General features: G+C 37.2%; 1 protein-coding gene across 4 annotated transcripts in view; it reads right to left on the bottom strand.

Moving 5' to 3' along the window:
- Window positions 1–465: 465 nt before the first annotated feature.
- Window positions 466–23,275, bottom strand: part of SVOPL (SVOP like) — a 106,759-nt gene continuing 83,949 nt past the window's right edge. Inside the window, exons 15-16 of one of the 4 annotated variants that reach the window (XM_037836073.1) lie at window positions 3,549–3,662; window positions 466–865 (exon numbers count right to left, since the gene is read on the bottom strand). In XM_037836073.1, the coding sequence (XP_037692001.1) occupies window positions 854–865; window positions 3,549–3,662 (126 nt within the window). In that variant the 3' untranslated portion in view covers window positions 466–853. Of the gene's footprint in view, window positions 866–3,214; window positions 3,663–23,275 lie in introns of those variants that run through there. The other 3 variants (XM_037836075.1, XM_037836074.1, XM_037836072.1) reach the window with 3 other exon arrangements.

Raw genomic sequence — 23,275 nt, 5'->3', positions numbered from 1 at the left:
CAAGTTCTTTTTTCCTCTGCAAAGTGGGAGTGAGAGGAATGGGTGAGCCAGCCTTGGATTCCCCAACCTCACTGGCCCTCAACAACTAGCCTGAACAGTAACAATAAATATAAACCTAAAAGATTTAGGTGTTTCCTTTCCCCAGCACACCTAGTCTAGGGGAGTGTGGTATACAAAGACACGCATGCAGCAGTTGCCAACAAACAACATATAAATTACAGTGTAGGAAAGCTCACTGCATTCTTCATTCTCTGTCAAATGATGGGACTGAAAGATTTCCCTCATAAAATAATGAAATTAGAATGGAAAAATGCATTTCTGGCTTCTTGGTGACTATATACTCAGCTTATGCTAATTTAAGCATATTTTAGCAGTAGGAAATGATGATTAATGAACTATGGAGACCACAACTTAAATATACTAACTTTAATTGTTAATGACTATTCTAGTTGTTTGAAAGGCTTGATATTAATTCTTGACTACAAAATTTCAGGCCAACTTCAGCTACAAACTTTATGGGGAAATATCAATGTATATGCATTTTATCTGATATTTAGGATTTATTCATATAAAGATTAACACACTTGATGTTAAAAGCCACCTTCCACCACACACCTTTCCAATTTTAAAGACTACTTTAGAAAAGTTCTTTGTATAGAGTGTCCCAGGGAAGAGATCAATTTACAGTTAACTGCTCCATCCCCTGTGTCTTATTTTTTTAAAAACACATAATCAGCTCCTTAATTACCTAAGTAGCATACAGAAATAAAATTTGAGTTTTAAAAAATGTGAAGCTCTTTGTGAAAACTAAAGTGCATTTTTCTTCTCTGGTAGACATAGCTTTTGCAGATCTTCATTTAATTTGCTGGAAAAAAAGTGATTTAATAAATTAATTTTTAGAAGTGTTCTCCATTCATACTTAGCTATCTGACAGTACAAACTAGCAATAAAAGATAGGTCCTTTAATAAATTTGCAAGGAATTAAGGTCCTAGCATTTATTTTTGTATACCTGAAAATGCAATGCTAGCTTTATATTTCAATTATTTTCTAGTGCAGTACAGATATATAGAAATATTTGAATTATGGATATCCTCTAGATTTTATTGGGAGATTTAGTTTACCAGACTAATCGAAAGGAATGTATTTCTTACAGCAGTTCTTAAATGGAATTAATATTACCTATAATATGTTGATCAAGTGAAGTTAAAAGAATGCTGTGTGTGTTGTTGGAAGGAAGTTAAATTTTTTGGCATACTCTAAAAATCTCTAGAAGCTTTGTGTCATATGTTAAGTCCTCACAAAACTAAGGTACGTATGTTAACACCTTTTTTTGCAAATGAGAAATAACTCATGCTGAGATTAGGTTCACCCAAGAATTTTAAATCTGTATTTCCACTATCTTACTGTTACCCTGTCAATCTTGAAATTCATAGCATTTTAGAGTGAGAACAGGTTTTTAGGAATAATCTAGTCAAATCTTTTCAAAAACAAGTCAAAATAATTTTTAAAGTTTGCCCAAAGGCACATAGCTATTGAGTGGCAAAGCCACCAAGGGCTTATGTGCCCATTCAGTTCTATTTATTACATATTAAAGTTGTACAAAAATATTTAAAAAGCTGTTACGAAGATACACAAAGTGATTTCATCACAGTACTAAAACCAAGTTCCACAACAGAAAAAGGAAATAGTTCTTTTTAAGGGGATGTGACTTGAATTGGACACCCATAGGACACATTAGATGGCAAGCCAGACTTTATGTATGTGTCGTTATTTGTAACACTACTTAAAAAATAAAATCAGCATAAAAATTTATCAGGGAATGGAAAATTAGCATAAGATTTATCATCATTTAATTTTGCAGCCTTGTTAAAATCCCAGCCCCATTATGTGCTGGTGTGCTCCTTTATACAAGTTACTCATGTGTGTAAAGGGTATGCTAATCTGTCCCTTGTTTAAAGGGAAGCATATGAATCATCTAACACAGTCTCTGGCTTTAAGCATTCAATGAATGGGTCACCTTTCCAAATAAGAAACCTAAATAAAGCCCTAAATTCATAACTACATGACAGGTCTAATCTATGACTTAAATGCATAGTACTTTAAACAAGCTAGGACAAAAATAAAATAGCACATCTTGGATCTAAAAGCGAAAAAATAAAGACCATGGTGTAAGCCTTATTTTTTTCTTTACTCAATAGTGCCTTCCTCATCTACATATACTCACAACAAAATACATCTGTGCCAAGACGAAAGTTAACGTGTGTGTATACTATAAGTAGGGCGAGGGCGAGAGGACAAGTCGCAGTCAGCCATAGAAGCATCGTGACTTTCCACAGCCCCATTCAGAGGCAGCAGCTCAGGGTCAACCTAACTAAATAACCTAACTACAACCACCACCACCCCTACCACATGCATACACACACCCTGGCATACAAGCAACAAGCCTTGCGTTTTGTAAGGCCAAAAAAACATCTGAGCCAGCACCTGTATTTTGCAATGACCATTTTTCACTGAATCCAAGAATAAGGACAAAGGGCTGGTAGAGAACCTTCCATTGACAGTTTTGTCCCTGGAAGTATGCCTTATACTTTTGGGCTACCCTTTTTTTATGACTTTTGCTAAATAAAGTGAAGAGTTGGTGTCCAGCAATTGTTAGTAATATTGGATGACAACTAGTGCAGCACTGAAGCTTTCAATTCAGCTATTATCACAGGCAGCTGATAGTACATTAGGGGGAAGAAGGCCTGGACTAATATGTAAAAACCATGTGACTCTAAGGAAAACAAAAACAGCTTTTTCTGTTCCATGGTCCTCTTTAGCTCTGCATCAAAGTTTATACACAGATAGAAAAGTAGAAAGTGTTGAATGCCTGAGCAACTATCTTTCATCCTAATTCCTGTTATTCAAGCTACAACTTTTACCGTATGCATAGGTTTGTGCTTAGTAAAATCTGGTAAGCCCAACATGGAGGTGTCCATGCTAAGCAAGCCCCACCTCAGCAAAACTAAAAACCTAACAAGTTTCTATTTCCTGTAAGTGCCCAGCTCATCCAGAAACCCAAATTAAAATACAGTCAATCAGTTATCACCATCTACCTTCCTCACTCCTAAGCAACCACCTGCACAAACCGTATTAGGAAATGTATTCCGCACTAACCAATAAAAGTTCTTTCCCCTTGTATCTGCTTATTCTGCCTATAAAAATCCATTGCTCTCTTTGTTCAGCAGAGCTCCTCTCTACCTCGTGGCCATTAGAGTTTCCCCAGTTCATGAGTTGATTCAATAAATCTGAAATTAACCAAAATTTGCTCGAGTTTTTATTTTAACAAAAGTGAATTATTGGTTGTTTTAACTTTGATGATCCTCATGCAGGGCAAACTGGGTAACCCAGAAGGAAAACTATCATTGTCCACTAAACAAAGATAACATTCTGCTGGCACACACTTGGATATCATCATGTCTGCTTAAAAGAAGGATGCCTGTATACCAATTCATTTTCTTTGATCAAAATTGGTAGTTAAGAATGCTTAGTTTCATGCATCACTTACCTGCAAGGCCCGTCCTCTGGTCTCAATGGGGAGAGTAAATGCAGAAATGGCACATACAAAGCAGACAGATGAGAAGAGACACAGGGCCCCCAGGAATGATGCACTCATAAGAACCTGCAAGCCACAAGAAAATGAAGCAAGTTATTGTAACCCAAACCACTTCTAAACTGAGCCTTTATGTCAAAGGGAAAATAAAGACAGACTCCACCAAATAAATGATGGCCCTTTACAGCCATTATGTGAGTTGTGCATTCCTGAATCCTAGATCTGTTATTTCTTTGGGCCCTGAACTGGGAATGACATTAACACACACCAATCAGCTTATTTCTCTCCTATGTCCACCCCTTAAATATCTCCAGAGTAAAATTTCAGTGTTTGGGGAAGACAGGAGACCTACCTGTTTTCCGACTGTCTCTTTCATACCAATTCAGCTTGTGTGACTTCTAACCCTTTCATTTCATGCTATAGCCCCTCCCCCACACCTCCATTCTCCCCTTCAGTCCTGACAGAATGCAACAGGAGAAAAGATGTAATCTTTTTAGAAAAGATGTGATCTCAGGGCCTCTGAAAAAATTACTAATGTTTCTGGTCCCTGTTCATAAAGCATAACAAATCAATGTTTTCTGTTTGGTATCCATTTTTCCACAGTAAGAATTGTTTTCTGCTAATCTATTTGCATCCTTTGACCTGGCACTTCTCACCCTTATCCTGGTTAATGTGAATACTCCATCTCACTTTTCAATTTCTCCATCACTGTGTCCAAAGATGGCAAACAGCAATGCGTAATTGTCAACTAATCTCACAACAATAGTTAACCATAAAGTGATTAAGGAACAGCAAATCTCTCTAGAATCACAGAATATTGCAATTTGGAGAGACCTTAAAAATCATCTAGTATAGTGCAATCTTCTGACTTTACAGATGAGCCTAGAGCAAGGGTAAGTGACTACTTTTCCACAGTCACATACAGGTCCCTGACATGCAACCTAGTGTTGTTACCACCACTCAGGTTCCTCTAAAATACACAATAAGGAAGCTCAACCCCTGTGTATAAAGATGGTTGTCTTCCAAACCAATAAATAAATGTCACTGGTCAAATAAACAGAACCCATCATACTAACCTTTTTTAACTGTTTCGTAGTTGAACTGGCAAGTGGTTGGTACTACTCTCTGATTTTGGCTCCTGAAATAAATTATAAAACTCCCCAAGCAGGAGTCTGTATAACTACAAATATGCTTGTTGCTAGAAGGCTGGAGAACCAGGCTCAATAAAGGATTAGAAACCAAAAAAAAACAGACAATCCAAACCACAACCCACCATGCCACAGTGCGGTGTGTGACCAGACTCTGCCTTTGCCAGCACTTAACATTATTGGACACCAAAATTTTGGCGACCACCAGAATGAATTCTGAACTATCCCTATTTCACATCCCTTGCACAAGATTCACATTTGGGTGATGTGAGACCCTGATGAGTTGAGTAGAGGTCACGTAACTACACCAGCCAGGGTCACAAGGAGAGCAACGGCTTAGTCTTTTTTGCTTTCCTATGGGGACACAAGGCTTTGCTTCATACCAGGATTCTAGCAATCCAGGAGATGTCACTGGGTATTCTTCCAGTAAATTCCTTTTATGCCCACATTGACCAACATCAATCTCTATTGTTTGCAAACAAAAATTCTGAATAATACCCAATTATAACAATCATCTTTTAAAATGGTGTTAAAATGCAGATTGCCATGTCCTACTCCAGATTTGCAGTATTGAAAGAAAAGAGATCCGTCATCTCTAAATTTAAAAAGCAACCCAGACAAGGGGCAAAGAGAATATTATTACATAAAGATAAAAAGTTCTAACTACCTGTGCCAGTTTAAATGTATTATGTCCAGCAAAATGCCATTATCTTTGATGCAGTCTTGTGTGGGCAGACGTATTAGTGCTTAGAAGATTGGAATTCTTTGATTGAATGTTTCCACGAAGATGCGACCCACCCAACTGTAGGTGATAACTCATTAGATAATTTCCATGGAGGCGTGGCTCTGCCCATTTAGCGTGGACCTTCATCAGTTTACTAGCACTATATAAGCTCAGACAGAAGGAGCAAGCTTGCTACAGCCAAGAGGGACACTTTGAAGAATGCCCAGGAGCTGAGAGAGGAGCTGCAAATGAGAGACAGTTTAAAGACGGCTGTTGAAAGCAGACTTTTGTTTGCTCCAGAGAAGCGAAGAGAGTAAAAAACCCCCAAGAGCAATTAAGAGTGACATTTTGAGGAACTGCAGCCTAGAGTGGAACATCCTGGGATAAAGCCATTTGAAACCAGAACTCTGGAGCAGATCACAGCCACGTGCCTTCCCAGCTAACAGAGGTTTTCCAGACACCAATGGCCATCCTCCAGTGAAGGTACCCGATTGTTAATGACTTACCTTGGACACTTTATGCCCTTAAGACTGTAACTTTGTAACCAGATAAACCCCCTTTATAAAGGCCGATCCATTTCTGGTGTTTTGTGAAAAGGCAGCATTAGCAAATGGAAACACCACTCAAACTACATGGCAATCCTAAAGTTGTATGCACAGAAAAAAAAAAAAAGAGAGCTTCAAAAAATACATTAAGAGAAAACATGGCGGCATAGAGAGAAGTGGAAAACTGTTAGTCCCCCCAAGAACAATTCATAAATGACCAAAAAACTAGTAAATAACCAGGAATAACTGCGGGGAGACAAACGTGATTGCCCACTCATCACCCACCAACCTGAATTGGGAGGAATGCCCGAGATCACAGCATAAAATCTGTAAGTAAAACTGCGGACCCGCGCTGAGAGCAGAGAGCCCCTCCCTCACAGAAGCCGCACGGTGCTAGAGAACAGCACTCTCTCAGCCCAGCTCCAACTGGGGTTTTAATGTTAACTGCTAAATATAGACATTGAATCCTCAACGAGCAGACAGAGGCTTTTGGGGACAACTGACCTTGGGAGAGTCGGGGGACATATCTGTCTCAGGACGAGAAGCCCAGAGGCTGACGGGTGAACCTGGGAGCTTTTCTGTCCCTTTTGCTTTCTGTGGAGAAAACTGCAGCCGCTTTCAGCCCGCAGCACTTTACAGTAAAGACTCAGCTATTTTAAAATCAAAATACTTTGATCAGCAGAGTCAAAGAAACAAAGAACTTCCTGATAGGCGGTGACCTCTTTGGAGGGGGCATAGCTTCCCAAAGGAAAGGGAGGGGCCCAGCTTTACCGCCCACCTTTCTAGAACCAGACCCCAAAGCCTGGGGGAGGAGAGCCACAGGCCACACCCCCTTACACAGCTGGTGATAGACTGCACCTGCCAAACAGAAAAGCACAGGTGTTATTAATCCTCTAAGAAAAACCATCAGGGGAACCAGATACTGAATATTTCCTCCTTCTGTGACCTGAACCTGTTCTCATCTGGGAAAACCTTATTGGGGTGGCCTAAGAGGTCAGATGCCTAGACAACAGAAAACTACAACCTACACTAACAAAAACGAAGCTATGACCCAGTCGAAGGAACAAACATACACTTCAACTGAGATACAGGAATTTAAACAACTAATGCTAAATCAATTCAAAAACTTTGGAGAATATTTCACAAAAGAGATAGAGGCTGTAAAGAAAACACTGAGCATATATACGGCAGAAATTGAAAGTTCAAAAAAATAACTAGTAGAATCTAAGGAAATGAAAGGCACAACACACGAGATGAAAGACACAATGGAAACATACAACAGCAGACATCAAGAGGCAGAAGAAAACACTCAAGAACTGGAGAACAAAACAACTGAAAGCCTACACGCAAAGGAGCAGATGGAGAAAAGAATGAAAAAATATGAGCAACATCTCTGGGAACTTAAAGATGAAACAAAATACAAGAACCTACGTATCATTGGTATCCCAGGAGGAGAAGAGAAGGGAAAAGGGGTAGAGGCAATAATAGAGGAACTAATCAGTGAAAATTTCCCATCTCTTATGAAAGACATAAAATTACAGATCCAAGAAGTTCAGCGTACTCCAAACAGAATAGTTCTGAATAGGCCTACGCCAAGATACTTAATAATCAGATTATCAAATGTCAGAGACAAAAAAGAGAATCCTGAAAGCAGCAAGAGAAAAGCAATCCATCACATACAAAGGAAGCTTAATAAGACTATGTGCAGATCTCTCAGCAGAAACCATGGAGGCAAGAAGGAAGTGGTGTGATATATTTAAGACACTGAAAGAGAAAAACCTCCAACCAAGAATCCTATATCCAGCAAAGCTGTCTTTCAAATATGAGGGAGAGCTCAAAATATTTTCTGACAAACAGACAATGAGAGACTTTGTGAACAAGACACCTGCCCTACAGGAATTACTAAAGGGAGCAATGCAGAGTGATAGGAGAAGACGGGAGTGTGTGGTTCAGAATACAATTTTGGGAGATGGTAGCCCAGCAATGTAAGTACACTGAACAAAGATAGCTATGTATACGGTTGAGAGAGGAAGGTTGGGAGCATGTGAGACACCAGAAGAAAGGAGGAAAGATAAAGATTGGGACTGTGTAACTTGGTGAAATCTAGTGTTCAACAATTGTGATAAAATGCACAAATATGTTCTTTTATGAGGGCAACAAGCAAATGTCAACCTTGCAAGGTGTTAAAAATGGGGAGGCACTGGGGGAGGGATGCAATCAGCATAAACTAGAGGCCGTAACTAATAGAATCATTGTATTATGCTTCCTTTAATGTAACAAAGGTGATATACCAAGGTGAATGCAGATAAGAGGTGGGGATAGGGGAGGCATGTTAGACACTTGACATTGGTGGTATTGTCTGATTCTTTATTCTACTTTGATTTAAGGTTATTTTTCCTTTTGCTGCTTCCTAGCTGTCTTTTTTTCCTCTTTCTTTTGCCTCTCTACCTTCTTTGACTCTCCCTCCTGCCTTGTGGAAGAAATGTAGATGCTCTTATATAGATAATGGTGAAGGTGGTGAACACATAAATGTATGACCATGCAGAAAACCATCGATTATTTACTTGGGATGGAATGTATGGTGAGTAAACAAAACCATATTAAAAAAAAATGGGTTGATGACAAAACCTCGAGGGCAATATACTGAGTGAAATAAGCCAGACACATAAGGACAATTATTGCAGGGTCTCACTGATAAGAACTAATTATAATATGTAAACTCATAGACATGAAATATAAGGTACCAAGATATAGGATGAGGCTTAAGAATGGGGAGTGGTTGCTTAGTATGAGCAGAATGTTCAACTAGGACAAACTTAAATGTTTGGAAATAAACAGGTGTAGGTAGCAAGATGTGAGAATAACTAACAGCGCTGAATGGCATGTGAATGAGGTGGAAAGGGGAAGCTCAGAGTCATATATGTCACCAGAAGGAAAGTTGGAGGTCAAAAGATGGGAATGTATAAAACTGAATCCTATGGTGGGCAATATCCATAATTAACTGTACAAATATTAGAAAACTCTTCCATGAACCAGAACAAATGTATGACAATACAACTAGAAGTTAACAATAGAGGGACATATAGGGAAGAAATATATACCTATTGCAAACTATATACTACAGTTTGTAGTACTTCAACATTCTTTCATAAACAGTAACAAATTTACTATACCAACACTACGAGTCAGTAATTGAGGGGGGTTGGTTAGTGATATGGGAGGATTCGAGTTTCCTTTTCTTTTCCTTTTTTTCCCCCCCATCTTTCACTTTATTTCTGGCCTGGAGTAATGAAAAGTTTCTAAAAATTGAACAAAAATTAAGTGTGGTGATGGATGCAGAGCTGTGTGAGGGTACCGGGGCAACTTATTGTACACTTTGGATCTTTGGATAATTGTATGGTATCTGAACAATCCCAATAAAAATTTTAAAAAAAAATACATTAAGCAAAAACTGATAGAAATGAATGGAGATATAGACAAATCCATATATGGTTGGAGACTGGAGTACCCATCTCTCAACAATTTATAGAACTACTAGACAAAACATCAGCAGAGATACAGAAGATCTTAACAATGCCATCAACCAACAGAATATAACTGACATCCATGCAACAATAGCAGAATACATATTCTTTCCATAGAACACAGATAGACCATATCCAGGGCCATAAAATGAACCTCAACAAATTTAAAAGAACTGATATTAAACAGAGCATATTCTCTGACAAAAATGTAATCAAAACAGAAATAACAGAAAGGTAACAGGAAAATCTCTAAACACTTCTAAATAATCCGTGGGTCAAAAAAGAGGTCGTAAGAATTAAAAAAAAAATACACACACACACACACACACACACACTGAATGGAATGAAAATACAACATATCAAATTTGTGGGGTGCAGCTAAAGCAGTACTAAGAGGGAAATTTACAGCACTAAAAGCTTACATTAGAAAAGAAAACCTAAACTATCACCTTAACAAACTAGAAAAAGAAAAGCAATCTAAAGCAAGCAGAAGGAAGGAAACAAAAACAAGAGCAGAAATTAATGAAATGGAAAATAATAAAGAAAAAATAAATAAAGGCTTGTTCTTTGAAAATATCAATAAAATTGATAAAATTCTAGCTAGACTAACAAAAACAGAGAGAAGACACAAATCACCTATGTCAGGAATAAAACAGGGGATATTGCTAGAGAACCCTCAGATATTAAAAGAGTAATAAGGGATAAGTAGAAACAACCCCATGCACATGAATTCAAAAACAAATTCCTGAAAACGCACAAACTACCACAACTTACCCAAAATGAAATAGATAATTTGAAAAAACTCTGTAACTATCAAAGAAGTTTAATTTATAGTATAAAAACTTCCACAAAAGAAATCTCCAGGTCCAGAGGGTTTCCCTGGAGAATTGTACTAAGCATGTAAAGAAGATTTAATACCAATATCACACAATCTTTTCCATAAAATAACAAAAGAAACATTTTCTAACTCATTTCATGAGATCAGTAGTACTCTGATGTAAAACCAGACAAAAATAGTATAAAAAAAGAGTGACTAGACTAAATTCCTCACTAATATATCCTCAACAAAATATTAGCCAATAGATTCCAGCAATGTATAGAAAAAGAGTTATGCACCAAGATGAAGTGGAGTCTACTCCAAGGATACAAGGCTAGTTTAATATTCAAAAATCCAATTAGTGTAATCCACCATATACGCTAAAGAATTAAAAAAGCATTATCATTAGAGACAGAAAAGCATTTGTCAAAATTCAACTCTCCTTCATGATAAAAACTCTCAGCAAACTAGGGATAGAGGGGAACTTCCTCAACTTGTGAGAATGAGGTTAAGTTTAGCTTTCACACAGGATAGGTGTGACTTGCAGGGTGGGGCAGTTAAGAAATTGGCAGAAGGTTAAAAAGACAAACTGTACTCCACAGTCAGTCCCCCTGCTTATCCGCCCACTATCCACAGTCAGTCCCCCTGCTTATCCACCCACTATCTACTATCCTTGCAAGGTGGAGACTCGGGGTAGAGTTTCCCAAAATAGCCTCATAACTTGTTACCAAACTAGCCCAGACTGGCTCTAAGGAGGCCTGGGCATAACCATGATAGTCAGGAGTGGAGATTTGTTCCAAGGGTTGCTAATGTTGCAAATTTGCATGGGAAACATATTTCAAATGTTTCCAATTTGGGCAGGCTGCATGTTTCAAATTTGCTGGGCTAGTTAGGCTTGTCGAATAGAATGTAACCTCTGGAGTATCCAGCCAATGGAGAAACAGGGGAGGGACTTGCAGTTAGGTATAGGGAATAAATACTGCTGGGTCTATTGTTCTGTGCACCAACCACCACATTTGGTTGGGTGCCCGTTCTTGCAAGACCGTGAATAAATTCTTTTCTTCTCCACAATCGGGTGAGCGTTTATTCCTTTTTAGGAATAGTGCTTGTTTCTCACAAACTTGATAAAGACCTACAGCTAACACCTTACTTCATGGTGAAAGAACGAATACTTCCCCCTAAAAATCAGGGAAAAGGCAAGATTCGGCTCTCACCACTCACATTCAGTGGACTGAATATTAGGACTGGAAGTCCTAGCCAATGCAATAAGGAAAGGGAAAAAAGGTATACAAATTGGAAAGGAGTAAGAAAACTGCCCGTTTGCAGATGATATGATAGTCTGCATAGAAAATCCCAAGGAACATAAAAGAAGATGAAAACTAATAATTCCAACAAGGTTTCAGGATACACGAGCAACATACAATTATCAATTGTACTTCTATATACAAGCAATGAACAAGTGGAAACTGAAATTTAAAACACAATACCGTTTACAATCACTTTTAAAAATATTTAGGTATAAATCTAACAAAACAGAGACAGGAATTTTAGGCTGATGAAAAAATCAGAGGACAAATACTTGGAGAAACATATTGTATACATGAAGGATTGTCTGACTCAACATAGTGAAGATATCAAGCCTCCCCAAATGGATCTAAATGTTTAATTCCCATCAAAATTCCAGCAAAATTGACTATAGATATAGACAAGCTTATCCTAAACTTTATATGAAAAGGCAAAGACTAAAACAAATTTGAAATAGAAGAATTCATGAGAAGAATCACTTTACTCTTTTTGAAGACTTATGTAGATACATTAATCAGCAGTGCTGTACTGGCAAAGGGATAAACACGTAGACGAATGGAACAGAAAAGCAAACTCAGAAATGGACTCAAACAAGTAATGCTAACTGATTTTTGACAAAGGTGCAAAAGCAATTCCATGGAGAAATGATCATCTTTTCAACAAATTGTGCTGGAGCAATTGGACATACATAGTAAAAAAACAAAAAAAGAACCTCAACCTAAACATCACACCTTACACAAAACCTAACTCAAAATGGATCATGGACTTAACTATGAAATGGAAAACTATGAAACTTTAGAAGAAAATATAAATTAAAATTTTAGGACCTAGAGCTTGCCAAAGAGTTCTTAGACTCACATCAAAAGCTCAATCTATAAAAGAAAAAATTTTGATACATAAGGCTTTATCAAAAGTTAAAACATTGCTCTGCAAAAGACACTAAGAGGATGAAAAGACAAGCCACAGACAGAGAGAAAATTTTTTGCATACCACTTATCTGACAAGGACTCACATCTATAATATATAAAGAACTCTCAAAGCTCAACAACTTTAAAAAAATAACAACAAAAAATCCAGTTACAAAATGGGCAAAAGACATGAACATATTTCACCAAAGGGGATCTATAGATACCAAACAAGCACATGAAAACATGTTCAACATCATTAGCCATTAGGTAAATGCAAATTAAAACCTTAATGAGATATCACTATACACCCACTTGAACTAAAATAAAATAAAAAATTAAAAAATTATGACAATACTAAATGCTGGTGAGAAATGGAGGAACTGGATCTCTCATATGTTCCTGAAGGAATGAAAAATGGCACAGCCACTCTGGAAGATAGTTTGGCAGTTCCTTAAAAAAACTAAACATATGCTTAGCATGCAACCCAACAATCTCACTCCTGGGCTTTTATTCCAGAGAAATAAAAACTCATGTTCACGTAAAAATCTGTTCCCATGTATTCACTTAGAGCAGCTTTATTTGTAAGAGTCAAAACCTGGAAACAACCCAAATGTCCTTCAACCCAAATGAAATGGTTAAATGAACTGTGGAACATCCCCCATGGAATACTACTCAACAATACAAAGGAACTAATTGTTGACACAACTATTTGGATGACTCTTAAAGGCATCATGCTCGGTGAAAAAAAAAAAAAAAAAAAAAAAAACCAAAAGGTTAAAAACTACATAATTCCATTAATATAATATTTTCGAGACAACATAATCATAGTGATGGAGAACAGATTAGTGGTTGTCAGGGGTTAGGGCCGGAACAAAGAGTTATGCAATGAGTGTGACTATAAAGGGTTAGCAAAAGGGATCTTTGCTGTGATGGAAGAGTTCCATATCTTGATTTTGATTGTGGTTACACCAATCTATATATGTGATAAAATTACATAGAACCATGCACACACACTCTCAAACAAATAAGTTCATGTAAAACAGGGGAAATCTGAGTAAGATCCATAGATTGTATCAATGTCCATTTTCTGGTTGTGATATTATACTATATTTCAGTAAAATGTTACCATTGGAGAAAATCGGGTGAAAGGTTACAGAACATTCCCGTACTATTTTTTGCAACTTCCCATGATCCTGTAATTATTTCAAAAGTTAAAAAAGAAAAAAAAGCAAACGATTTTTTTAATTTTGTTTGTTTCTTTGTTTGTTAGTTTTGGAAACCCTGAACTAGGCAATGCTATTAGGAAAAACAATGGATAAACAGGCAAAGCATAAATATCGGAAGGGAAGAGACAAAATTAACATTCATTGAAGATATAACTATGTTTAGAAACAAGAGTAGCAAATGACAAACTATTAGAAAGAAAATAATTTAGAAAGGTAGATACAAAATTCAACAACTTTTCTGTATACAAAAATAAATAATTTATCACCAGCTAGAAAAAGAAAAAGTTCTATCCAAAACAGGAGCAAAAATAAAATGCTTATGAATAAACTTAACAAAAAAGCATATGACACATATAAAGAAAATTATAACTTTACTGAAGGACATAAACTGAACATATTAATTTTAGTTCTTAGAAAAACGCAGTATTGTAAAAATACAGCTCTTGCCAAAGTACTCTGTAACTCTAATGAATTCTCAAATTCCCAGGATTTTAGAATCAATTTGACAATAAATTGATTCTAAAGTTAATTTGCAAGAATTTATATGTAAGAAAAATCAGGAAACTTCTGAAAACAAGTATGAGGTGGAAAAAATTCAAATCACATAAGCAATTTACAAAAGGAATATAAATGGATAAACAAAGGAAAGATGCTTAACCTTACTAAATAAAGAAAAATGCAAATTAAGTCAAGATATAATTTATTGTTCACCAGATTTTAAAACTTACTATCTTTTCTGGTCATGGTGAAACGGGAGAAACAGGGATGCATGTTTATAATATGTTACTTTATTGGGGGAGTGTGTCAATTTGACAAGATCCACCACAGTTTAAAATATATACACCCTTTGACTTAAAAATTAGCCAATAGACTTTTTCTATAATATTCTGCTCTTTCCTCAGACATTCTCCTGTGTCTCTCCCTTACTTCCTACATGTCTATGCTCAAATGTTGTCTTATTGTAGAGGCCCTCCCTAACTGCCCTTTATAGCAGACCAGCCCCATCACTATCTTCGTTTCCCTGGTTTACCTTTTTTCATAGCACTAATCGTATCTGACTTGTTATTTAACTGTTTGTCTTTCACTCACTCCCCACTAGAACATAACCTCCATGGAATACGGGACCTTGACTGTTTTATACAGTGTCTGGAACATAAAAGGACTCAATAACTGTGTGAACAAGGATTAAAATAATTGCACATGAATAAAGAGGTATTGCGTATAATGCTTAATGTTTGTAAATAAAAGAAATAAAATGGAAACAACTTAAATATTCATCCAGAAGGTAATGGCACATTCACACAATGGAAAAGTATGCAACTTCTTTGAAGAATGAAATTGATCCATATGTATGGACATAAAAAGATTACAAGTGAGAAAAGGCAGTTTCAATATATATATATATATATTCATATATGAAGATATGTATGCAGATGTGTGTAAATATGTATAGATACAGAAATATATGTAGAAGACAGTTATATATGTGTGTGTATTTATATTTATATATACATACATTTATGGATAATATAATACATGTAGTACACATATCTAAATATATATAAAATACAGAGAGAGAGAGAATGTACACAGAGAAAAACATCTGGAAGAATATACGCAAAACTATTAACAGTGGTTATCACAGCGGATGGAATTATAGGGAATTTTTCTTTGTTATTTACACATTTCTGTATTTGAAAGTTTTACAAGCATATTTTTATATTCAGAAAAAAATATAAAAATGACTATAATCTTATTGATATAAAATAGGAAGTAAGGGAAAAAATGAACTATACATCTAACAAGAAGTTTAAAAAGAAATTAATAAACCTAAGAAATTAATACAAAAGAATTTAAAGAAGGAAAGCCTAAATGAATAAATCAGAAACAGTTACAAGTAGATATCACACATTTATCAAAGTGCTGTATTATTTTAGAAGAAAATAAACTAGTTATGTATTAAAATGAAAATCATTTAAATGCACAGATTTAAGATTATGAAGAGAAAATAATTACTAACACGGAGAAAATGAAAAGAACCACAAAAGAATACATTTCATAGTTGTTTGCAAAAAATTTTAAAACATGAATAAAATATGTATTCATTAAAATATTTCCTGACCCCTACCTCCCACCATATACAAAAGTCAATTCAAAATGGATCAAACTCTTAGAAGAAAAGTTAAGGATGCATCTTCAGAACCTTGTGTTAGGCAGTGGTTTCTTATACTTTACATCCAAAGCGCAAGCAACAAAAGAAAAACTAGATAAATGGGACCTCATCAAAACTAAAAACTTTTGTATCTCAAAGGACTTTGTCATGAAAGTAAAATGACAACCTACACAATGGGGGAAAATGTTTGAAACCACATATCCAATAAAGGTTTAATATCCAGAATATATTAAAAAGAAATCCCTCTACTCAACAACAATAAGACAAACAACCCAACTTCAAACATGGGCAAAAGATGTGAATTGACATTTCTCCAAAGAAGATATACAAAGCACCAAAAGCACATGAAAAGCTGTCCAACACCATCAGCCATGAGGGATTCTTTACCCAGAACTCCAGTAGACTAGGGATGGGTGCAGCCTGATTGGAAGAGTGAAGGAGGGAGTGGAGGGAAGCAAACGGGCAGAGTGAGGACAGGGAATTCTTTAAAGTAGTTTGGCTGAGAAGAGGAGAAAAGAAACAGGGTGTAGTCAATGAGATCCATTTATAGTTTGTAAACTGAAATCTTAAACACATTAAAATGCAGACTGGAAGAATTCTGCATCAAGGGACAAACTGAAATCACAGGGGTGATACAATTATAAACCTGAAAAACTCAAGCAAATCAAATAAAAAACCATTAGAAATGAGTTCAGTAAGCAAGTTGGTTAAAAAAAAAAAATCAGTAGACAAAAAATCAATAGCCTTTCTAAATACAAAAAGCTAGTTAAAATGTTATAATAGAAGTTATAAATGGGAGAAAGCAATCTATTTCCAATAACAAAAGCCATAAAATGCCTCAAGTACACTTAACAAGAAGTATAGGATCTATTTGAAGAAAACAACAAAATGCCAGCAAGAGGCACAGAAGGAAAACTGAACAAATGGAAGAAAAATCTGGTTCTTAGATAGGATGACAGCACTGTTTAAAAAAAAAAAAAAAAAAAAAAGGCTGTTTTTTTTCCCTAAATTAATCCATAATCCATACATTTAAAGACTCTTAATAGGATTTGTGCAGGCAAGGGAAGCAGAATATAGCTATATGATTAAATGAGTCTAAAGCTTTTCTGAGAAAGAAGGGCAAGAAGATGGGGCTCAAAAAGCCAGTTTTGAAAATGTGCTATAAATCTCAGAGTAATAAAAAGAATATATTAATGGCAAGACCAGCCAGATAAATGAACTAAAATAGTGAGGCCAGGAATAGATCAAGTAATTGTAGGAACATAATCAGACATTTCAAATCTATGAGTCAAAAATAGATTGTTCAATAAATAGTGTTGGGATAACCAGCTTGCCACTTAGGAAATCGTAAAGCTGTTTCTTGCTCTAGACCTCACCCAACAGACTCCAGAAGCCTGGAAGAGGGCCTGTCGGGGATTTCTGCATCAGAGAGTTCTGGGTTTCTTGATCTGGGAGCTGCTTACACATATGTATCCACTTTCTAAAAATTGGTTAAGCTGTATACTCATGATTTTGGAAGTTTGAAGTATGTTATACTTCAATAAAAAGTTAAACTCCCTACCCTTTTCACCCACACCCACCCCCAAAAAAGAATAGGTCACAGAAGGATTGGAAGAAGACACATGTGTATTTTCATAATCCTGGTCTCAAAACCCAGAAATTATAAAGGAAAAGAGTGGTACATCTGAGTGTCCATGAAATCTGAGTGTCCATGAAGTTCCTGTACAGGGTGGGAGGGAAGCATCAACAATGACCAAAGATGAATGGAAAATTGAGGGGAATGTTTGTAATATGTCAGAAAAATGGTTAAAATCCTTAAATCTATGAAGCACTCTTACAAATAAATGTTTTACAGACTGAACTGAAAAAAAAAAAAAGGGCCAAGGATTTGAATGGGCAAGGTACCAAATGTGAAATATCTAATTAAAATATGAAAAGAACACTCAGTATCATTCCTAATCAAAGAAATACTAATTACAATTTAAAAAGAAGTACCATTTATTACCAGTGAGATTGGCAAAGATAAAAAAGACTAACAAAACCATTTGGCAAACATGTGAAGCCACGGGACTCACACACATTGGTACAACCTTCCCAAAGAGAATTTTAGCACAGTGTACCAACATGTAAAAGGAGCAGACCCCATGACTCACCAATCCAGTTTCTAGGAATTTACCCTAATAAGAAGATAATTGCATGGTTGGATAAAAATGTAAACTGCTAATGATGCTGTTATGCAAAATACCAGAAATGAACTGGCTTTTATAAAGGGGATTTATTAGGTTACAAATTTACTGTTCTAAGGCCATAAAAGTGTCCAGATTAAAGCATCAACAAGAGGATACTTCACTGAAAGAAGGCCAATGGTGTCCGGAAACCTCTGTCACCTGGGAAGGCATGTGGCTGAAGTCTGCTGGTCCTTTGCTGCCAGGTTGGTTTTCAAAACGGCTTCCTCCAAAATGTCTCTGGGCTTCTGTCTCTCTTAGCTTCTCTCTCTCAGCCTCTGTGCATCCAGGCTTGTTCTCCCAGGGCATTTCTCTCTAAGCATCTGGAGGTCCTCTCTTAACTTCTCTGGGACAAACTCTGGGCTTCATCTCTTAGCTTAGCATCTCCAGACATCCTTCTGTCTGTATCTCCCAGCGTCTCCAAGCATCTGGGTCTGTGTCAGCTGTTAGCTTCTCCAGGGGGCAAACTATGGATTACAAATCTTAGCTTCTCTCCAAAATGTCTCTCTCAGCTTCTCTGAGCTCCTTGTATCTATGAGCTCACTTAAAGGACTCCAGTGATCTAATTAAGGCCCAATCAGAATGGGCAGAGTCACACCTCCACGGAAATGATCTAATCAAAAGTTCTCACCTACAGGTGGGTGGGTCATATCTCCATGGAAACATTCAAAGGTCCCGCCCTAATCAAAAGACTAATAAGTCCGCCCCCATAAGATTGCATTAAAGAACATGGCTTCTGTAAGAGACATAATAGATTCATAATATTATTTGTGATCTTCAACTAGTGAGATATTAGGTGGTTTTTATTCCACTTTGTAATTCTTTGTTTTTTCCATGTGGAAGTAAAAATGTCATATGTGGTCAAAATTGCCTGAAAATCTCTTAAATCATCCAAAATACAAACATATTTATGAACCACACTTGAGGTACAGTTTTTCAGTAAGTTCATCACTTATTGAAAATCACATATGAAAATATTAAACTGACATACTTTTCATTCCTGTTAACTTGTGGGCTTCTTATGCCATCTACGCATTGATTCATTAGGATTCCATGCTTCATATGAAGGGACATGTGATATACCATTTGATAAAATAGCAAAATCACTACTCAGCTATGAGAACTAAATTGGGATTCTTTGAGGCCCATGAAAGATAAGGGTTTTTCTTTCATCCTTATCTATGGTAGGTTTTTTTTCTGTGCAGAAATTTAAAGTCTTTATGCAGTCAGACTTATCATCTTTTCTTTATCTTTATACTACACAGAAAGGGTCTTCCAGAATTCTTAAATCTCCCTTTACAGGAAATTTACATTCACATTCAATGGCAATGTAAAATTAGAGTTTTATTATAAACTTGTTCCATCCTTATCTACCTCTAGTTCATTCTCTGTACAGTAGCCAGAGAGATCTTTTTAAAATGCAAAACTGATCGTGTCACTCACCTGATTAAAGCCTTTAAATTACTTCCCACTGCTTCTAAGATAAAATCCCAAGTCCTTAATGTGCTTGTGAGGCTCTCCATTCTCTCCCTGTACTGCTCTCCATTTTGGTCAAGATGACTATTTTGTCTTTTGGAACACAGCAATCTCTTTTCCATCTCAGAGCCCTTAGACCAGCTGTTGTCCTACTTGAAATGCTCTTTTCCCTTACAAGGTTGTGAACTTCTCATTCTTCAGGTCTCAACTCCAATGTCAACCTCCCAGAGGGGTCTGTCACCCCTTTATTATATTACCTCCAAAAGCACTCAATGCTATCTGAAATTATCTTAATTATTTGCATATTTATAAGTATTCCTACTTAAATGTAAATTTCTCCAGGGCAAGACCCTTATTAACATCAGGCTCTAAAATTGTATTAATTAATTAATTAATTTTTAAAAAGATCCCTGGCTTGTAGTGTTTGCCAATTTCCATGGTACAAATACTGCCATCATGACCAAAGTCAAGTTACCAACATGACATCAACAGCCTGCAAAATTCCTGAAAATTTAACAATCAGCTTTCACAAGCCAGTACGGACCAGTTCCAACATACCACTGGAATCTTGTCTCACTTATTTACTACTGCAAATAAATAGAACTAAAACAATAAGTGTTGGTTGAATGTTGAATTGGAATAAAATAATTTTTATCTATGTTATCAAACATAGCTTATAGCTAATTGAGTCCTTTTTGGTGTTCTAAGTGCCAAACTGTTTAAGAGGGTATCTAGAATTTGTAGAGAATTACCCTAGAAACAATTTGTTGAGTGGGTCATCAAAATAGATTCCTAAATGAAGACACTCTCCTGTCTCTTAAGAAGAGTCTGTCTACCTGGCTCCTTTTGGAATCCTGAGAGGCTAAAGGATTTTAAATGGATCAAAGAGCTGCTCAAGAGAGAGCAAGCACACAGATTTACTTCCACTTTCCATGTGGAAGTAAAAGTGTCATATGTGGTCAAAATTGCCTGAAAATCTCTTAAATCATCCAAAATACAAACATATTTATGAACCACACTTGAGGTACAATGGGGGGGGGGGTAGGAAGAGGGCCCAGAGAAGTCAGTTTGAGCTGTGTTGTGGTGGAGTTTGAGCTTTACGGGGGTGATGAGACGGAAGGGATGAGACGAGCTTGGGAACAGGTGCTCTGCCACTGGCGGCAGGAGAAAGAAAGTAGACAAAGAGGATTTCTCAGTTTTTCTGGGGGTTATAAACAGACTTCCCTTTGACATCCCTTTGAGAGGCTTTGGTGAAGATTTAAAAAAACTTTTCAATGCTTTGTTTGAATGCCGGACTGTGTTTCTTTTGCTGTAACACTGTGTTAGATCTGGCCGCAAGGGAACACAATCTTGCTTGCCACAGGGCCAAGGGCTCTAAGGGCCTCCCAAGCAAACCCGGGGTGTAGCCCAAAGCCACATACACGCTTGAAGGACTCAGCAGGCCTTGCCTCACTGAACCAAGTGATGCCTGGCTGGGACTAAACCACCTGGCTTCTTCAAGTTACCCAGAATGAGTGCGGAGACAGTCCTGAGCTATACAGCAGGGGGCATTTTGTACTAGTACCAACCTGCTGTATTTTCATAAGTTTTTAATACTTCTGTAGCAAAATTCCCATTTGTTTTCTTGGACTATATACCCACGACTCCTATTATTTCTATTGCCATTAAGGTTTTTAACAACCAGTGTCTTGAAACATTCATTTTTAAAGACATACTTACATTAAATGTACAAATACAGCCATTAGAAATACTAATTGATGTGTAAACATTTTAACTGACTTAATGGACTGTTGCAGAAAGGAGGAAGAGGAGGAACAGGAAGGGGAGGGGCACAGAAGGACAAGAAAAACAGCAGCAACAACAGAGAGAAAGCATAAGCCAATCTCGTCCTTCCTGTTTACAGCTGTGCATCTTGGAGGGTGGTCACAGACTAACCACACTGGGTTCACTCGGAGTACTTGTTTCAAATGCAGGTAGTTGGTCCCCATCTATAGAATCAGAATCTCTAGACGGAGTCCAAGAATCTTTATATTATCAATTATCCTAGTAATTCCATATGCACTAACATTTGCAAGCCACCTCCAAGGGAAGGCTGACCGATTAGCTCATGAGACGGACATCAAGCCCTACTGTGTGCCTGGTGCAGCTCCCCCCACCCAACCCCGGGCAAATACCCTGGCCACGATCATAAGCTTCCCAGACTCTCAACTTCCTACTCCAAACTTGTTAAAGAAAGCAAAACATTCCAATTGCATACTGCTTCATATAACTTACCTGGAGTTCAAAGTATTTTTGTTATTGCAAAATATTTATTTGAACAGCATTTGGTCTTTGTTGTTACTATCATTGTTATCATGATCAGCTAACATTTATTGAGTGCTTACTATTTGTCAAATATTGGACTAAGGGCTTTACATTGTTTTCAATCTCATTTAATCCTCAGAACAAATCTATGTGGCGGGTGTTTCATTTATTCCTATTTTGCAAATGAGGGTTACGCAGAGATGAGGAGACTTCAATGTGAAGTGCTGATAAGTCCCTGGCTGTAGGATGCTACACAGAGCTGAGCCTTATGGCCCTCGGAGACCTGGTCCTGGTTGAGTTCTTTCCTAATCCATGAACCCACCAAAAGCCGTGTGGCTTCCAGGATCAGTACCCACAAGTATAGCGAGAAAATATTCCTGGTGGTTGAGAACCAAGAGGCTCACTTCTAACTAAAGCTTGGGAAATGAGCTTTGCCTTGGTTTGGTCACACTCTTCTTTAGGCTAGGTTCTTCTCTGAAGATGATGAAATAATAAGTATGAAAGAATTTCGAAAAGCAAAAACACAAGACAAATGTTGACCCCATTTTTGTTTAAGGCATACAGGCAAAACACTCCCAAGATAGTTAAAAAGCTAGCGGTGACAAAGTCCGAATGTTAAACTGTAGCAAATATACTTTAAAGTCTGCTCAGCCCATGACAGTCCCATTTTTCTGAAAGTTGCACCTCCCTTAGCTGCATTTATACGTGACCCCAACTCTTGGCCACAACTGATTTAGCTCAAGCGTGGACAACTGACCAGATCTGAGCCAATCAGAGCACCCCTTCCCTGGGATTCAGAAAGGGCTAAGCAGCGTCTTCTGGGGGCTGACTCTAAGTTACATGTTTGGGATTTGTGGGACTGCCATGTCCACAGGCAGGTAGCACACACCGGTTTTCAGGGAGAGAAGAGCAAAGCCTACCTGCTCAGAGAGGTGGAGACGAGTGACCACGAGCCCAGACAGACATGCAGGGCAGGGCCTGCATTCTTCACAGCCTCCCACCTCCTGCATCTGGCACCCCAGGGCCCAGCTGCACCCTGCCTTTTTTGCTGCAGCCAACTCAGAGGATTTCTATTGCTTGTGGCCAAAAGAAAATGACCAGGGTGCTGAGAGGCAGGCTGTCTGTCCCCCAGAGGAACTACCGCAACCAAGAGTTAAGAGTTAAAAAATAAAAATAGTTACTGAATCATTATCTAGTTTCTTTCTAATTTTCTAATATATTTTAGGGTAGCCAAAGTAAATACCTGTAACTCTCTTGGAGTGTAATCTTCATGTTTGTTAACTTTTTGATATATCCAAGAGCAAATT

This window comes from Choloepus didactylus, chromosome 5 (assembly GCF_015220235.1).
Source record: "Choloepus didactylus isolate mChoDid1 chromosome 5, mChoDid1.pri, whole genome shotgun sequence".
Taxonomy (NCBI): Eukaryota; Metazoa; Chordata; class Mammalia; order Pilosa; family Megalonychidae; genus Choloepus; species Choloepus didactylus.
Note: the sequence above shows the minus strand (reverse complement) of the source record. Positions and strands in the feature narration are given on the sequence as shown.